Here is a 17,484-nt window from a genome sequence, read left to right as displayed (position 1 = left end):
AGAGGCGGATGGGATAGGGAAACGGCCTGGAGCCCAGGGTTAGTGCTTTCATTCAGAAGCAGGCTAGCAGGGTTCTTTTCCTTAGGTGATTCAACCAGCCTGCAAGATGTCTTGCTCATTTGCTCTCTCAGAGCCAGCTCATTTAAGTGTCCCTCCCCTTGCCCCTGCCATTGAACTTACTCCCAAGGCTCTTGCTTCCAGGGTAAGAATTTTTCCTCTAGCTCCCAGCATTCATGAAATAATACATACTGGACCACTGCTCTTAGGCAAAGATGACTCCCAATCCCTCCAATGCAAACCCCATTTGCCTAATATGAATGGCATTTTGGAAGCATTGTGTATATTAGATAAATTTTGTTTACATTTAAAATGTGAATGACAGTAGTATACACACCACTTGGGGGAAGAACAACTAATAACAAGCAGAAGTGGTACAAGATATGCTTTGGACTGTGATCAAGGAACTGCTGATTAGAACTAGGCTGTTAGAAACATCTGGTCACTCGTTACCCTGCTTAAAGGCCTTTGATGAATCCCTATCTCCTGCAGTATAAAGGCCAAGCTGCTTAACATGCGATGTGAGGTCTTTCACATCCTTGTCCTGACCTATTTTTTCAGCCATATAGACAGTATGCGAACCACTTTTATCCACACATATTTATTGATTACTTGCCAGGCGTTGTTCTAGGTTCTAGAATTATTGGTGGTCCCTGCTTTTACAGGGCTTTCAGACTAGTTGGGGAGACAGATAATCAAGTAAACAAATCAATTTATAGGGTGGCCAGGGACGACCTTTCTGCAAAGGAGACATCTAAAGTGAGACCTGAAGAGTAAGGAGCCAGCTGTAAGAAGAGTTGGGGGTTGAGAGGAGGATGCTCTCAGCAGAGAGCACAGTAACAGCCTTGAAGTCAGAAAGAGTTGGGGTGTTCTAGGAACAAGAGAAGGTTGGCACAGTCATCTCAGAGGAAGGGAGAAGACCCCAATGAGGTGATGTTAAACCCAAGGGCAGGGGCCAAAATGCACAGTACATTGTAGACTCTAGTAAAGGAATTTAGGTTAAGCCAAATGAGGTGCTTAAATCTGGGGTTGGGGTGGAATAGGGATGGTGACAATATAATGTAAAGGTCTTTAAATTTTAGCTCATTTTTCTGCTAACAACTCTTTGACGTGAGTATTATTAGTAACTAGTTTTATATGGTGAGGTCACTGAGGAAGGAAGTTGGGTAATTTGCTCAAAATCTTCCAACCCAGTTGAAGTATTGAGCCACTGGATCTGTCTGTCTGACTCCAAAGCCGGTGTGCTTAACTTTGACTCTAAATTCTCTATTGTCTAATTGCTTTATTTTGTAAGTGAGAAAATTGAAATTCAGAGAGATTAAAAATAAGCAAGAATAAGGCACTGTTCAAAAAAATTGGACTCTTCAGTCTGAAAGGATAAAGAATGAACTTTTTATCTGGTGGAATCTCAGAAAGCTGTGAAACACAAGAAGAGGGCAACGTGGACTTATTCACTGTATACGTAAGAATTCAGGGGCATCTTTTGAAGCCTCAAAGAAGTAATTATAGGTCAAATAAAAGGAAGTACTTTTTATACTGTGGGTAGTAAATAGAAGAAGCTGATTATCCCAGATACAGATTGAAAATGAAATAAATTTAGAGTAGCTTTTATGAAGGCTGTAGAGTGAGATAGCAAAGCAGAATCTGTTTTGTATGAAGCATGCTAAAATAACTTATGAAATTGTCCGTAATAGAAGCTTAAATAACTAAGAAAATTAAGAAAAATGAGTGAGGGAAAACTAATTCTATGTATAATAATAAAAAAGGAAAGCAATTTTAGGTGTGATAATTTTGCAATATTTAAAAATTTTAGTTTTTTAGGTATTAAGAAGAAACACATAGACTCATAAAATTTTTGTAAGAGTGAGAAGCCACTATAAAGGGATAGAAAGAAGTAATGTCCTCCTCAGTCATCACAGACAGAATTAAATTTTTATTTCCAGGGAAATCCATTTTGATCAGCTAGAAGGGTGTGGTCACATCAGTGCCAGGACCCCAGCTTGACGTCTGAGGAAAAAGCTGAGGCCTCAGTTCTTTTACAGCCTCTGCTTCTTGTGCTGCATTTGTCTTTCAGAATATTCTCTCAGCATATGCAGTTGGAGTAACTCTTGCTTAAGAACAAATGTCCTTTATTTCATAAACTAGGAGATTTTTACATCCTAAAATAGAGCAACAAATGAATTTGAGCTTTCTCATATCCCCATTGTCCAGTCAATTCCTGTCAGTCCTGTTGAGAACCCCCAGCCCTTGTCAGTTCAGTGCTACTGATGCTGATTCGGATGCTCTTGTCAGTTCAGTACTACTCTTTAGCACCTTAAGGCTGTCACAATTGAGGGAAGAAGAGTGTACTCTTGGTCTCTAGAAGTTTGGGAATTGCTGAGTTAGAGTTTCATAACCTCAATATCTAATGATTTCTGCTTCTTGGTTTTCTAGTAATTGTCTCACCATGATCAAGGTGCAAGCATGGCCAGCAGCTGGCCTGAGTCCAGCAGCACTTCTTCTGTGGTTCTCTTCCTTTAGGGTATCTCTGGGGGCACCTGCCTCCTTGGTACTCATCACACACCTAGTTGAACTTGCAATATATCAAATGAACACTGCAACCTTATATTATTAGCTTAGCCTGTTGTATATGCAATTAAAAATATTAATGCTACAAAGTAGAAACTGTGAGTTTTGTTCAAACAGTTTTTAAGGGAATTCTGTTGATCAAAAGTCTACCCAAGCTATGGACAGAGGGATAGTTAGCACATAAGATATAAATATGAATATCTTTTACTAACACAGAGGCTCTTCATGTTCTGTTCCTTATCTTTAAAGTAACCTCCTGTTGAGAAATGGTATTTCATTTGGGCAAGCCAGCCTTTTGTGTTTTTAAGTGTGAGTGACTCATGCTTGCACTGGTAGCTAATGAAATTATTTTCAGTTCTATGGCCTCTGCCATGACTGGCTTTCTGTTTTAGTGTACCATTTCTCACATTTCAAATCTGTGGAAGTTCTGTGACTCCTAAAGACTCGTCTATTCAGTTATTCATTCATTCAGCTGACATCTCCTGAGCATCTACTTTGCTAAACATTGGGCCAGGTATGGGGATGATGCCAATGGGTATATCATAGATCCTGTCCTCAAGGAGGTCACAATCTAGTTAAAAAGACAGGCCTGTGGGAAGATAATTACAATGGAATGTGAAAAGTGCATAGAGATAAAACCCAGAAATTATGGAAGGTCCAAGCAGGAGCCCCTACCTTAACTTGATGGTCAAGGAAGGCTTTCTAGAGGTCAGAACACTTAAACTGGGTTTTTTTAAGTGGGTTGTTTTATTTTTAAAATTCTGCCTTGGGACTTCCCTGGTGACGCAGTGGTTAAGAATCTGCCTACGAATGCAGGGGACACGGGTTCCATCCCTGGTTCGGGAAGATCTCACATGCTGTGGAGCAAATAAGCCTATGCCCCACAACTATTGAGCCTGCACTCTAGAGCCCGCGAGTCACAACTACTGAGTCCATGTGTCACAACTTCTGAAGCCCTCGTTCTTAGAGCCTGTGCTCCGCAACAAGAGAAGCCACTGCGTTGAGAAGCCCGCGCACCACAACTAAGAGTAGCCCCCGCTTGCCGTAACTAGAGAAAGGCTGCACGCAGCAACAAGACCCAACGCAGCCAAAAATAAATAAACTAAAAATTTTTTTTAATTAAATAAAATTCTGCCTCATTCAAGAAAGGGTATATAAATTTCTTTTAGACAAATTTGAAAAAGTAGCAGAAAAAGGGAAAAAATGCAGAGATATAGAGTCAGAGATGTGGGTAAGAACAATGTGTACAATAATAACCTGTCATATTTATTGAATTCTAACATTTACAATGGTTTTCACATTAGGAATGTATCTTATTATTGATGGTGTCTTAGATGTGATGAAACAGGCAATTCATTTATTCAGTAGGTACTTATCAGACACCTGTTATAGATAAGACAATATGTTTAGCTCTGGGCATCAGTTTTGAGCAAAATAGACCCAGTCCCTGTCATCGTGGTCTTTATAGTGAAGAAAAAGTACAGGATTATGTGAGAAAGCATTAGCAGCGGGGCTTAATTTAGATGGAGAGGTCAGGAAGGGTCTTTTCAAATAACGGATACTTAAGCTGAGATGTGAAAGATTAAGTAGGAATCAGTCACATAACCAGTGAAGCTAAGGGTTCCAGGCCAAGAGAAAGCATGAGAGGTCTTGAGGCTTGAGGTAGCATGAATTGTTTAAGCGGTTGAAGGAAAACCAGTGCAGATGGCCCTTGGTGGGGTGAAGAAAGGGGATAGTAGGGACTGTCATGAGATGAGGCTGGTTCTCCAAAACCTTCTGGAGGAGGTGCCAAATAATACAAGGCTCTAGAGGTCATGTGAATGTTTTATCCCAAGTTATTAAGGATTTTAATAGTTATGTGAATGTTTTATCCCAATTTATTTAAAATGATTTTTCAAAGTAATTTAATATTTTATTTATTTGTTTTTGGCTGTGTTGGGTCTTTGTTACTGTGTGTGGGCTTTCTCTTGTTGCTGTGAACGGGGGCTACGCTTCGTTGTGGTGTGCGGGCTTCTCAGTGCAGTGGCTTCTCTTGTTGCGGAGCACAGGCTCTAGGCGTGTGGGCTTCAGTAGTTGCAGCACGCAGGCTCAGTAGTTGTGGTTTGCAGGCTCTAGAGCACAGGCTCAGTAGTTGTGGCGCACGGACTTAGTTGCTCCATGGCACGTGGGATCTTCCCGGACCAGGTCCCCTGCATTGGCAGGCAGATTTTTAGCCATAAGCCACCAGGGAAGTCCCAAGATGAGACATTCTTTCTTAAGTCTTACCTGATGACATGGACCAGTCTAATAGCAGTTTACATTACAACACAAAGGGGAACAATTTTGGAGTGGGAGAGGGGGGTTTCTTCCTTCTGAAATCTACTGTTTTTACTAGGGAGAAGCGAGGTGGAATGGAAAGAATGTTTGGCTTGTAGTGTAGACAGAGATTTGGATCCCAGCTCTACTACTTTTAAGGTCTAAGCCTTGGCACAGGCATACCTCGGAGATATTGTGGGTTCAGTTCTGGACCACCACAATAAAGTGGATATCGAAATAAAGTGAGTCACAATAATTTTTTGGTTTCCCAGTGCATAATAAAAGTTATGTTTACACTATACTGTAGTCTATTAAGTATGCAATAGCATTATGTCTAAAAAAACAATGTACAATACCTAATTAAAAATTACTTTATTGCTAAAAAATGCTAACCATCATCTAAGCCTTCAGTGGGTCGTAATCTTTTTGCTGGTTGAGGGTCTCGCCTCGATGTTGATGGCTGCTTGCTGATCAGGGTAATGGTTATTGAAGGTTGGAATGGCTGTGGCAATTTCATAAGACAACAGTGAAATCTGCCACATCGATTGGCTCTTCCTTTCGTGAACTATTTCTCTGTGTCATGCAGCACTGTTTGATAGTGCTTTACCCACAGAACTTCTTTCAAAATTGGAGTCAATCCTCTCAAACCCTGCTGCTTTATCAACTAAGTTTAAATCTTTTGTTGTAATTTCAGCAATCTTCACCAGGAGTAGATTTCCCTCTCAAAAAAAATACTTTCTTTGCTTCTCCACAGGAAGCAACTCCTCATCCATTAAAGTTTTATCATGAGATTGCCCTAATTCAGTCACAACTTCAGACTCCACTTCTAATGCTAGTTCTCTTGCCATTTCTACCACATCTGCAATTACTTCCTCCACTGAAGTCTTGAACTCCTCAAAGTCATCCATGAGGGTTGGAATCAACTTCTTTTAAACTCCTGTTAATGTTGGTATTTGACCTATTCTCATGAATCACGAATGTCCTTAATGGCATCTAGAATGGTGACTCCTTTCCAGAATGGTTCAATTACTTTGCCCAGTTCCATTAGAGGAATCACTGTCTATGGCAATGAAAGTATTTCTTAAAGAATAAAAAAAGTATTTCTTGGGACTTTCCTGGTGATGCAGTGGTTAAGAATCCGCCTGCCAATTCAGGGGACATGGGTTTGAGCCCCGGTCCAGGAAGATCCCACATGCCATAGAGCAACTAAGCCCATGTGCCACAAATACTGAGCCTGTGCGCTAGAGCCCGCAAGCCACAACTACTGAGCCCACGTGCCACAACTACTGAAGCCTGCGCACCTAGAGCCCATGCCCCACAATAAGAGAAGCCACCACAATGAGGCACCCGTGCACCACAACAAAGAGTAGCCCCTGCTTGCCACAAGTATACGAAGCCGACATGCAGCAACAAAGACCCAACGCAGCCAAAAATAAATAAATAAATAAATAAATTTCTTAAAAAAAAAAGTATTTCTTAAAGAATAAGACTTGAAAGTCGAAATGACTCCTGATCTGTGAGCTGCAGAATGAATGTTGTGTTAATAGTTATGAAAACAATATTAATCTTGTTTTACATCCCCATCAGAGGTCTTGGATGGCCAGGTGACTTGTCAATGAGCAGTAATATTTTGAAAGGAATCTTTCTTTTTCCTGAGCAATTGGTCTCAACAGTGGGCTTAAAATATTCAGTAAACCATGTTGTCAACAGGTGTGCTGTCATCCAAGCTTTGTTCCATTTATAGAACACAGGCAGAGTAGTTTTAGCATAATTCTTAAGGACCCTAGGTTTTGGGGAATGGTAAATGAGCACTGACTTCAGTTTCAAATCACCATCTCCACTGGCCTGTAACAAGAGAGTCAGCCTGTCCTTTGAAGCTTTGAAGCCAGGTGTTGACTTTTCTTTAGCTATGAAAGTCCTAATGGCATCTTCTTCCAAAATAAGACTGTTTTGTCTACACTGAAACTCTGTTGTTTAGTGTAGCCACCTTCATTATCTTAGCTAGATCTTCAGGATAACTTGCTGCAGCTTCTACATCAGCCCTTGCTGCTTCACCTTGCACTCATGTTATGGAGACGGCTTCTTTCCTTCAACCTCATGAACCAACCTCTGCTAGCTTCACATTTTTCTTCTGCAGCTTCCTCACCTCTCTCAGGCTTCATGTAATTGAAGAGTTAGAGCCTTGCTCTGGATTTGGCTTTGGCTTAAGGGAATGCGTCTGGTTTGATCTGCCTTCCAGACACTAAAACTTTCTCCATATCAGCAATAAGGCTGTTCCTCTTTCTTATCATTTGTGTGAGCACAGGCTCAGCGGCCATGGCTCACGGGCCCAAATGCTCTGCGGCATGTGGGATCTTCCCAGACCGGGGCACAAACCCGTGTTCCCTGCATCGGCAGGCGGACTCTCAACCACTGCACCACCAGGGAAGCCCTGGAGTAGCACTTTTAATTTCCTTCAAGAACTTCTTCTTTGCATTCACAACTTGGCCAACTATTTGGTGTAAGTGCTTTCAGCCTATCTCAGCTTTTGATGCACCATCCTCACTAAGCTTAATCGTTTCTAGCTTTTGACTTAAAGTGAGAGGCCTGTAGCTCTTCCTTTCACTTGAATACTTAGAGGCCTTTATAAGGTTATTAATTTGCCTAATACCAATATTGTTGTGTCTCAGAGAATAGGGAGGCCCAAGGAGAGGAAGAGACAGGGAAAGAGCCAGTAGCTGGTGGAGCAGTCAGAACACACACAGCGTTATCATTTAGGTTCGTCATCTTATGTGGGTGCAGTTCACAGCGCCACAAAACAATTACAATAGTAACATCAAAGATCACAGATCACCATAACAAATATAACAATAATGAAAAAGTTTCACATATTGTGAGAATTATCAAAATGTGACACAGAGACGAAGTGAGCAAATCCTGTTGGAAAATGGCGCCAATAGACTTGCCTGAAACAGGGTTGCTACAACCTTCAATTTGTAGAAAAGCCATATCTGCAAAGTACAATAAAGCAGAGCACAATAAAATGAGGTATGCTTGTATCCGTTAAAAAGCCTCAGTAGGGGCACAGGACACTTCTGCTCTTTACTTCCAGCCCTACTCAGAATGCACCTTGTGTTCACCCCAGCTGTTCTTTTCTCCTTCCCCCATTTTAGTGTGACCCTCTTTCCCTGCTCTAACTCCTTGGCCTACCTTTCTTCCCATCTATTCCTCCCTTTGCTGCTCCAGGAGATGGCTGGTAGAAGTGGTGGTCACAACACCTCTTTGCCTTCTAAGTAAAGAATTTGTGGTGGGATTGGAAGTGGGACTCTCTGTTCTGGAAGTGAGGTTTAGCTTCCACTCTAAATACATGAATTATGAAGGGGTGGAGGTTTGCGGTGGGGGGAGGAAAGGATGTTTCATTACTTCTGTACTCCTTTCGTGTCTGGCTCTTTTTCCTTCTATCACACCAAGATTCCCTGTATAACTCAACTCTCCAATGTCACTTTCATCTCTCTCTACTTCTGGAAATTATAGACCCTTTTAGAAGATTCTGGGAGCTTCTGGCCAATACTTCTTTTTTTTTTTTTTTTTTTTTTTTTTTTTTTTTTTTTGCGGTAGGCGGGCCTCTCACTGTTGTGGCCTCTCCCCTTGCAGAGCACAGGCTCCGGATGCGCAGGCTCAGCAGCCATGGCTCACGGGCCCAGCCGCTCTGCGGCATGTGGGATCTTCCCAGACCGGGGCACGAACCCGTGTCCCCTGCATCGGCAGGCGGACTCTCAACCACTGCGCCACCAGGGAAGCCCTGGCCAATACTTCTTTTAATCTACCCTCTTAGAGTATAATGTCTAAGGTCAGGAACATTCATATAACAAAAGTTTATTAAGAAATTATTAGGCTGGCCCTGTGTTAAGTGCTGAAGAGACAGAGATGAATAAGATGCACCCCTCCTCTCAAGGAACCTACAGTCTACCGAGTGAGATAGGCAAGCAAAGTCGTCATTTAGTGGGATAAGGATTCTAGAGGAAGATTGTATGAGGTCATGAGGACATTGAGAACAGAGTGCCAAATGATGATGATAAGTCAGGAAAGTCTTCTTAGAGAAGGAGGTACTTTAACACAGATGTGAAGAATAAATAGGGGTCTGCTGTCTGAAAGGGGGAGGGATTGTGTTTCAGATGGAGGAAATAGCCAAAGCAAACGTAAGGCAGCAGGGCTTATTCACGATACTGCAAACCCATAGTTTGGCATGACTGGACAATGGCAGTAGTGATTGAAAATGGAGAGAAAATGAAATGTTTTAAGAATATATCCCACTGAGGAGTAATGTTCTATTTCCGAACCTAAGTGGTGGGTATATGGGAGATCATTATATCACTCTTTCATTCAACAGATATTTGTGTGTGTGTGTGTGTGTGTGTGTGTGTGTAATTTCTGGAAGCCCATTATGTGCTTTAGCATAGTAGGAATAGAAAATTCCATAGAATTTTCTACCTCAAAAACATGCCTTAAGGGTTATATGAATTACTTAGTAACCATATGGAGTGTCAGTGTTAATGTCAGGGTTCAGAGGAAGGGGTGTTGATGATTTGAGATTTTTCCTCTGCTTCAGTTCATAGCCTAGAGGGACACTTAGTTTTTATTATAGGCTTGTTTGAATTGTCACATAAAGCATTCATTTTTTGTGAACATTCACAATGGGGTATCAAAAATGAACCAAACAGATTCCATGTTGCCAAGCTGCTTATGATTTAATAGGGGAGCTAAGAAAGATGTGCACATGTGCTGTATGAAAAGCAAATTATGTGTGTGGGAGTTTGGGGAAGGAGAGAGAATCACATGGGTCAGATGTTTTGGGATTCAGGGACTGGTCATTTACTGTTAGTGCTGTCAGTCTTGTTCCCGAAGTGTCTGAGGCATCAGAAACAATTACTCTTGGTGCCCACACTTTAGGGTTCCTTGACTGACAAAATGCAAGTTAGCAAAACTTCCAGTGAGTCATCTGCATTAATCAAGGACCTCTTGAGGGTTGTCCTTGTGGTAGGATACAATAAGAAAAATGCCTGCTACCTCCTTACGCACACAGGATGGGTGTAACCCCTGAGAAGCCACGCTGGGCTGAACCAGTGCTGTTTGGTGCCCCTCTCTGCACAGACCAGCGCAGGCATGTCCCCTGAACCCACCTTTCCAGTGCTTTCCCATTAGACTCAGTCAGAATTACCTCATCATAAATTGTATTGCAGAAGGACAGATGGTTTTTATTTTCCTTGAAAGCTACTGTGCAACTTAAATCTGTTCTAGCATTCTTTTCTCAGATTTTGACTGTTTCCATAAGATTTAGCCCATCTCCATTTTTGCCCTTACTCTCCTTTCTAATTAGGGGTACCTTTGAATTGTCATAAATCTTTGATGTGTGTTTATATTTTAGTGTATCTATTTTAAGCCTTTTTCTCTCTTCTTCATCTCCTACAGTTTTTGTAGCTTTAGTCACAGTACCTCAGCTCCCAAATCCTTGTTTATCCTTCTCCTACAGTTCCTACATCAGTGTTTACCCTTTCTTTGCCTACTACTCCATGAATCTCTTTCCTGAGTCTCTGTCCTACCCCATCTCAGCTGTGCTTTGTGGCTTCAGGAAAAATCCTGAGGTGGGTCTGTGATGTTTGCCTTTGCTACCTCTCACCCCCATTCTCCTGACTTTGATTCCTTCCCTTGTCCTACCTCTGTCTTACATAAAATCAAGACAGATGCCCCACTAACTGTGGGCAAGGAGCTGAGCCAACCTCTAGGGGGCTCAAAGATGCTTAAGGAGCATGCAGCCTAGTGTAGGATGTGGACAGATCCATAAATAACTAAAATAAGGTCTGAGGAATCATAAGTGAGATATTTGAGGGACTCACAAGGTAACGAGGGGTAAAACTAGAGCAGTGTGAGTAAAATAGGGAATGGGGAGCATTGCAGGAAAGTCACACCCTCTATTAGCTAGTGGAGACAGCTGGTGACAGAGCTGTTATGTGACACTGGACCTTCCCTTGTCTTGCTGGGAGCTCTGTTGGAGCTGGTTCACTTTGGCTTGGGTTATCTGTCGCTAACTGCTTCTGTTTCACCAGGTACCTGAGCAGACTCAGTGGGTAGGTGTGTCCAGCCCTATTTCTGATTCCTCCCTGACTCTTGCTGCCACATCCCATTTCTAGGTTTCTCATGGGATCTTGGGATCTTGCCTTCTTGTCTTCCTTCCCAGTCTTCACACTAGATGTGGCTGAACAAGCTTAGTCCTCTTTGTCAGGGCTGCCATGTGTATTTTCACTGGGGGTCTGAGGGGAGAGTGGAAAATAGGGTTGGAGGTGATAGAGGCAACAGGAAGGGGCATTGTCAAGTGGAGCTTGCTCTCCGTCTCAACATCTAAGTTATATATACCTTCCAAACCGACCCAGTTCTGGTATAGTTGTTTCTGCAGAGCTACCGATCTCATTGGTTAAGATGGAAAAGAATCATAAAAAGACAGTGGTAATAATAGACTGACTTCTGACCTGTTTCTCTTTGTACACCTTCCCCAGAGATAGAGATAGGATAAAGAGCAAGTTGGTTGTCAGAGTGATGTTTGCTATTTAAATATCTTGTCTCTGGTGAGTGTAAGGGCCTTAGCCTCTGTCTACTATCTGTAAGTGTTGTTAACACCTAGCTCTTGGAAATCTAACCTTTGGCAAAGTACCTACTCATTACTGTTTCCAAAATACTTGTGGAAATCTGAGCTGGAGCTTGCTGTTGACAAAACACAAAGGTGCTCCTTTCCAGATTTAGTTGAAAATCTCCTCATGTTTAGAGCAGGTCAGCAATGCTTCTGCACACTCACCTTGGACTCATTTTGCTTTTCGTGTTTTCATCAGTCAGCGTAGTAGGTTACTTCATGACTCTGAATCTAATGTTTTACATATCTTTTTTTGGAACTAGTGAATCCTTCCAGAGAAAGTTACGGAGATACTGGCTTTCTAAAGTAAGCTTCAGAGTGGAAGCTGTTAGTACACAGAAGTGTTTATTGAATGAGTAAGATTTTAGTAATATGTACAGATATTACTCAGTTTAACGGACTGTGTAACTGAGGGAAAAGTTATGAAACAAATTTTAGTAACATATTTGACATATAACATTAGCAATCACTTCTTATGGAAAGAACACTTAGTAACAATCTCAACCTGTACTTATATATTGGTTATGCTTTTTACAAAGTTTCTATGTGTATAAGCCCTTGAGATAAACTAGGTGAGTCCTGCTGTCCTCCCTTATTTTACAGATACCTGAAATAAAAGCTAAAAGACCAATCTGGTATCCTGGGGTTAGAACCCATAACCTGGGTTAGTACACTTTCCTCTGCAGACTGTTCAGACAAAAAGTTTGCATGAATCTGTGATAATAAGAGATAAATAAAGTAAAGAGTAAGTTTTGGGGTTTTTTTCTGTTGTTGTTTTGCTTTGTTTTTCTTTTTCTTTTTTACCATACTCACTATTATTCAGTTTAATGATTGGCATTCTTTTATTCTGGGATTCTTTCAACAAATACTGAGGGCCCAGCTGTGTACCAGGTACACAAGCACTTGATATAGTGTTGATCAAGACAGATATGGAACTTATGTTCTAACAAAGTAAGAAAAATAATAAATAAGTAAACAAGAAATAACATAACAATAAGTAAATTCAGGTAGTTAGAAGAGCTCTGAAGAAAACAGAGAAAGGCTGGTGTTGGTGATATTTTCCTATGTGATATATTCCTGGAAATGGACACCAGGGTTTAGTGTACATACGTTTTAAAGGGAGATTCCTTTCTGAGGAATCCAAGCAATCATAAAACCTCTCTTCATTGTGGTGTTTGGAGGATTCACTCCTGTTCTTTTTCTTCAAAATTGGCTTAAATCCAGAGAGTGTTTAGTTGAGGCTAAAGATGTGCTGTTTCAGGAACTCCTCTTGATATCTCTTTCATGATGTTGAGGCTATGAGAGCCAGTCTTATTGCTGGGCAAATATTCCATTTTTACCATTTTCACTCATCTTTATAAAATAATGAAGACAAAATACTAGGCAGCAGTGCTTTCTCAGTTTTTAAAAATTAGCAACAGAACTTTCTTCAAAGAAAATTCCAGATACCCAGTATGTAAAACAGCTGTGTTTCCTCTGCTCCACACCATAATGATCCCCCACGCACACCTGAGAAATCACTAAGGCTTTGCAGAACACAGGATGAAAATGACAATAAAAAACTCAAATTTCAAATCTTGTGATAAAAGGATAGCTGTGTGGTGAAACTGGCACAGGCACCACACCAGAGCTTCCAAATCATGTTCTGAAATCCATGAAAGTCCGCATTCAGTGAGAAAATAGATTTATATGTACATTTTCATCTAAAATTACATTTTCAGGTAGAATTTTTTATATAAGGCAAAGTCAAATTTTAATTGAAGCTATTTCTTCAGAGCATATTTCCTCCCACCCCCCGTTTTACTGAGATATAATTGAAATAGTGTACTGTATGAGTTTAAGTTGTATGGTATAATGATGTGAATTACATATATTGTGAAATTATTACCACAATACAGAGCATGCTTTTTTATAATGTGGGCATGATGGTACTACTGAGGCCAAAATACTTTTCATCTACTAATTTAAAAGTTAAATTTCATATTGACCAAATTTTATTTTGTTCATGAACTGTTTAATTATAAATAAATCCATGATATGTTTTATTTATTTATTTATTTATGGCTATGTTGGGTCTTCATTTCTGTGCGAGGGCTTTCTCTAGTTGTGGCAAGCGGGGGTCACTCTTCATTGCGGTGCGCGGGCCTCTCACTATCACGGCCTCTCTTGTTGTGGAGCACAGGCTCCAGACGCGCAGGCTCAGTAATTGTGGCTCACGGGCCCAGTTGCTCCGCGGTGTGTGGGATCTTCCCAGACCAGGGCTCGAACCCGTGTCCCCAGCATTGGCAGGCAGATTCTCAACCACTGCGCCATCAGGGAAGCCCCATGATATGTTTTTTATATCATTATAAAGTAATTGATTTGCTGGTTTAAAATTTTTTTTTCTTTTTGTCTTCTAGTTTGCCAGGGTTTGGATACCTGATCCCGAGGAAGTTTGGAAGTCAGCAGAGTTGCTCAAAGATTATAAGCCAGGAGATAAAGTCCTCCTGCTTCACCTTGAGGATGGAAAGGTAAGAATTTTCTTTTATTTGTTGTTATTGGCATAAAGTGAAGAAAATTCAAAAGTGTAAATTTGCTGTGACATACTTAACTTCATTTGGAAGTTAAATTTTGAATTAATATAATATTTTCACTTACTTAATTGATAAAAATAGCAAAATGGCAAACTCAATTTTCTATCCCAATGGCTTAGTGAAAATAGCAGCTACTTGTAAAAATCCATTATTTTGATTTATGAATTTATTATGACCTGGTTTAGGTTCACATCTAATCCTCCCAAAGATATTCCTGTTTATCTGTATTTTGTTTAGGATACTATTTAAATTATTCACATTATCTAAGAAAGCAACATTTAAGGAGCCAGTTTGAGATATGATATTTGCTGGAACTAGATATTTGAAAAATATTTACTTAGAAGCTGTTATATAAAATACTTTGCTAGTGGCCAGAAAAACTTAAAACCAGTTGTATCTCTTTCCCATCTGCATTCACTGCATGAGTGGAGTCTTAGTTCTACCCTTTTTAATCTCTCCACTGCACTTGACAGGGCATGTCACACTTTTTTCTTAAAAACCTTTGTGACGTTAATTTCCTCTAAACAAGTTATAATCTAGCCAGGAAAATACAGGATATAAAAAGTAGTGCAACACAGCAATATTAAGATGTCAAAAGATAAGCTTATGATTAACTGCCAAGTGAATAATGCTGTCCTGACCGTTATTAGATATTGAGCACTTACTATGTACAGGCATAGTTCTAAGTGCTTTATATGCTGTAACTCACTTAATCCTCATAACAATCCTGTGAGGTTGGGCTATTATCATTACCACTTTATGGATGAAGAACCTGAGGCTCAGAGAGTTTGGGACTTGCTCCGGGTTATACACGCATTAAGGGATGAAGCTGGGACTTAAAGCCAGGAGATTGCCTTTCTGGTCTGTGCTCATTACCACTCTGCTGTACTGTAAAGACAGTGAGGACTTTAGGATCCCAATAGAGGGAAATATCACTGTGGGCTGCTTCAAGGAAGGCTTCAAAGAGAAGGAAGAATTTTGACTAGATAGAATTTGGATTAACAAAGAGAAGGGAGTAAACTGTGAGGATTGGAATATATTTTGGAGATAGTGAATATCACAAGTTAACTGGAGCAGAGATTTAGAAAGGTGTGTGTACTAATTCAAGGCTTGTGTGTTAAGGTACCTGCTATATACCATGTTAAGAGGTGGCAAAAGATATGCTTTCTGACATTAATGTCAGGTAAGAGAAGTACATATACTTATGAATAGTGTGACACATGATATAATAAATATAAACAAGAAACAAAAATAGAACAGAGTGGGTAGTGGCCAGAGGGACTGGTGAAGGTTAAGGGTCAGAGAGGCATTGTCTAAAGAATGAGTAGACAAGGAGGAGTGCATTTCAGGGATCTAGAAAAGCATGGACAAAGGCAGGGAGGCTTGTACAGTGATGTGTGTTTGGGGAACTGCACAAGTTCCATGTTGTTGGGATGTGAAGTGAGGGTACAGGACTGGCAAGAGGATGGAGGTGGGAACCAGATCACAGAGGGCCTAGTGTTCATGCTGAAACTCTTGGACTTCAACTGGTATGCTATGGGGAGTGATTGTAGTGTTCTTAAACAGAAGAAGGCTGCCAGGTTTGTGTTTTAGAAAGGACTCACTGTTGGCAGTATGGAGGATGAATTTTAGGAGAGCAAAACAGAGACAAGGAGATTATTCAGAAAGAAGGCAGGGAAGAATTAGGCCAGATTAGGAGGGCCTTGACTGCCAACTAAGGAATCAATTTATTCAACATTCATTGATCATCCACTCTGTGAGGCACAACGTTAGGTACCGTAGGCTATATTTTCTTCTTTTTTTTTGGCCATGCATGTGGGATATTAGTTCCCCAACCAGGGATCAAACCCATGCCCCCTGCAGTGGAAGGGCAGAGTCTTAACCACTGGACCACCAGGGGAGTCCCTATATTTTCTTATGTTAATTCTCACAGCAATCCTGTGGGTTCACAGGTGGTATCATAACCATTTTCCAAATAAGGAAGCCAAGACGTTAAGCAGTCTATCTGAGATCACACAGCCAGAAGTGGCTTTTTTGTATGGCAGGAGCCAATGCAAGGACCAGTCTGCTTTGGAAAAGTTTTATTATTATACCCTAATAAACAGGCAGAGAGAGGTCGAGGGGCAGATTGTAAAAATTTCCTCCCCATTTTGCAGTAGTTCCAACCTGATTTGAACATTTGACCTCTATATATCTCTTTAGTATTAACAAAAGTATTAACAAAAGTCTTTTTACAAAATCAGCTTGTCCCTCTCTGCAATTATATTGCCATTTTTTTTCCTTTTCATGTGTCGTGTGTTGTTTGTCCGTAATACATAGTTGAGTAACAATCTCCATGCTTGGCTTTGCCATAAAGCCACATTCCCTTGGCTTTAAAGTGAGTAGTACTTCTTAATTTGGGGGCCCAAGCATCTCATTAAAAATTGAATAAAAACTATGGACTGTGTTTTTAAAAAAATACACATATATGTATATATTTACACATATGTGCATACACACAAAGTGTTAACACCTAATTTTAGGGGATTCTTGGAACTCTCAGGGTTCAGGAGTTCCCAAGTACTTAGCACATACCAGGCATTGTCTCACTTAATTATTACCACACCCCATGAGCTATTTCCATTATGCCCATTTTACAGATGAAAGATTTAGGTTAAATAACATACTCAAGACCACAAAAGGAGTAAGTACCAGTTTTAGGATTTGAACCTGGGTTGATCTGGCTCTAGAGCCAAGCTCTTAGCATTCTCTTATGCTGTCTGTCACTTATAATAGGTGAAGAGGAAAAAAAAAAGCTTATTTAACTAAAGATTAAAAACTCTGGTCTAGTAACTAGGTAAAAAAAATTCTAGGCTTTGACTTTTCAAAGTGTATTATCAAAAATTGTTAATATGAGTTAATACATCTAGTGAAAACAAAGACTCTCCTTATTTTTTTTGCCATTTCCACCAGTTTCTGTGGTTTTGAAAGGTGCCAGGAAAAGAATTCATTTAATAGCTGAGAAGCAAATCAGGAATAGGAAATAAGCAAAATGTATGTGCCTGTTTTGGGTTTATTGTCATTTTTTATCCAGATGTTATATCTTGTGCATTTTCAGGATTTGGAATATTGTCTAGATCCAACGACGAAGGAACTGCCTCACTTAAGAAACCCTGACATACTTGTGGGTGAAAATGACCTCACAGCCCTCAGCTATCTTCACGAGCCTGCTGTACTCCACAATCTCAGAGTCCGCTTTATTGATTCCAAACTTATTTATACATATTGTGGTGAGTGTGCGTTGCTGTCTGAGTGAACTGCGAATTCTTTTCTTTAATGGACAGGGCCATG

The 17,484-nt window shown here is 40.5% G+C and overlaps 1 protein-coding gene across 4 annotated transcripts in view; it reads left to right on the top strand.

Annotated features, from left to right (window-relative positions):
- Nucleotides 1-17,484, top strand: part of MYO5A (myosin VA) — a 199,932-nt gene that overhangs the window by 54,198 nt on the left and 128,250 nt on the right. For all 4 annotated transcript variants that reach the window (XM_081227966.1, XM_081227965.1, XM_081227964.1 and 1 more), the window contains exons 2-3: nt 13,981-14,091; nt 17,252-17,423. In XM_081227966.1, the coding sequence (XP_081084092.1) occupies nt 13,981-14,091; nt 17,252-17,423 (283 nt within the window). The remainder of the gene's footprint in view (nt 1-13,980; nt 14,092-17,251; nt 17,424-17,484) is intronic.

This window comes from Mesoplodon bidens (assembly GCF_964165515.1).
Source record: "Mesoplodon bidens genome assembly, chromosome: 3".
In the NCBI taxonomy this organism is placed as follows: Eukaryota; Metazoa; Chordata; class Mammalia; order Artiodactyla; family Ziphiidae; genus Mesoplodon; species Mesoplodon bidens.
Note: the sequence above shows the minus strand (reverse complement) of the source record. Positions and strands in the feature narration are given on the sequence as shown.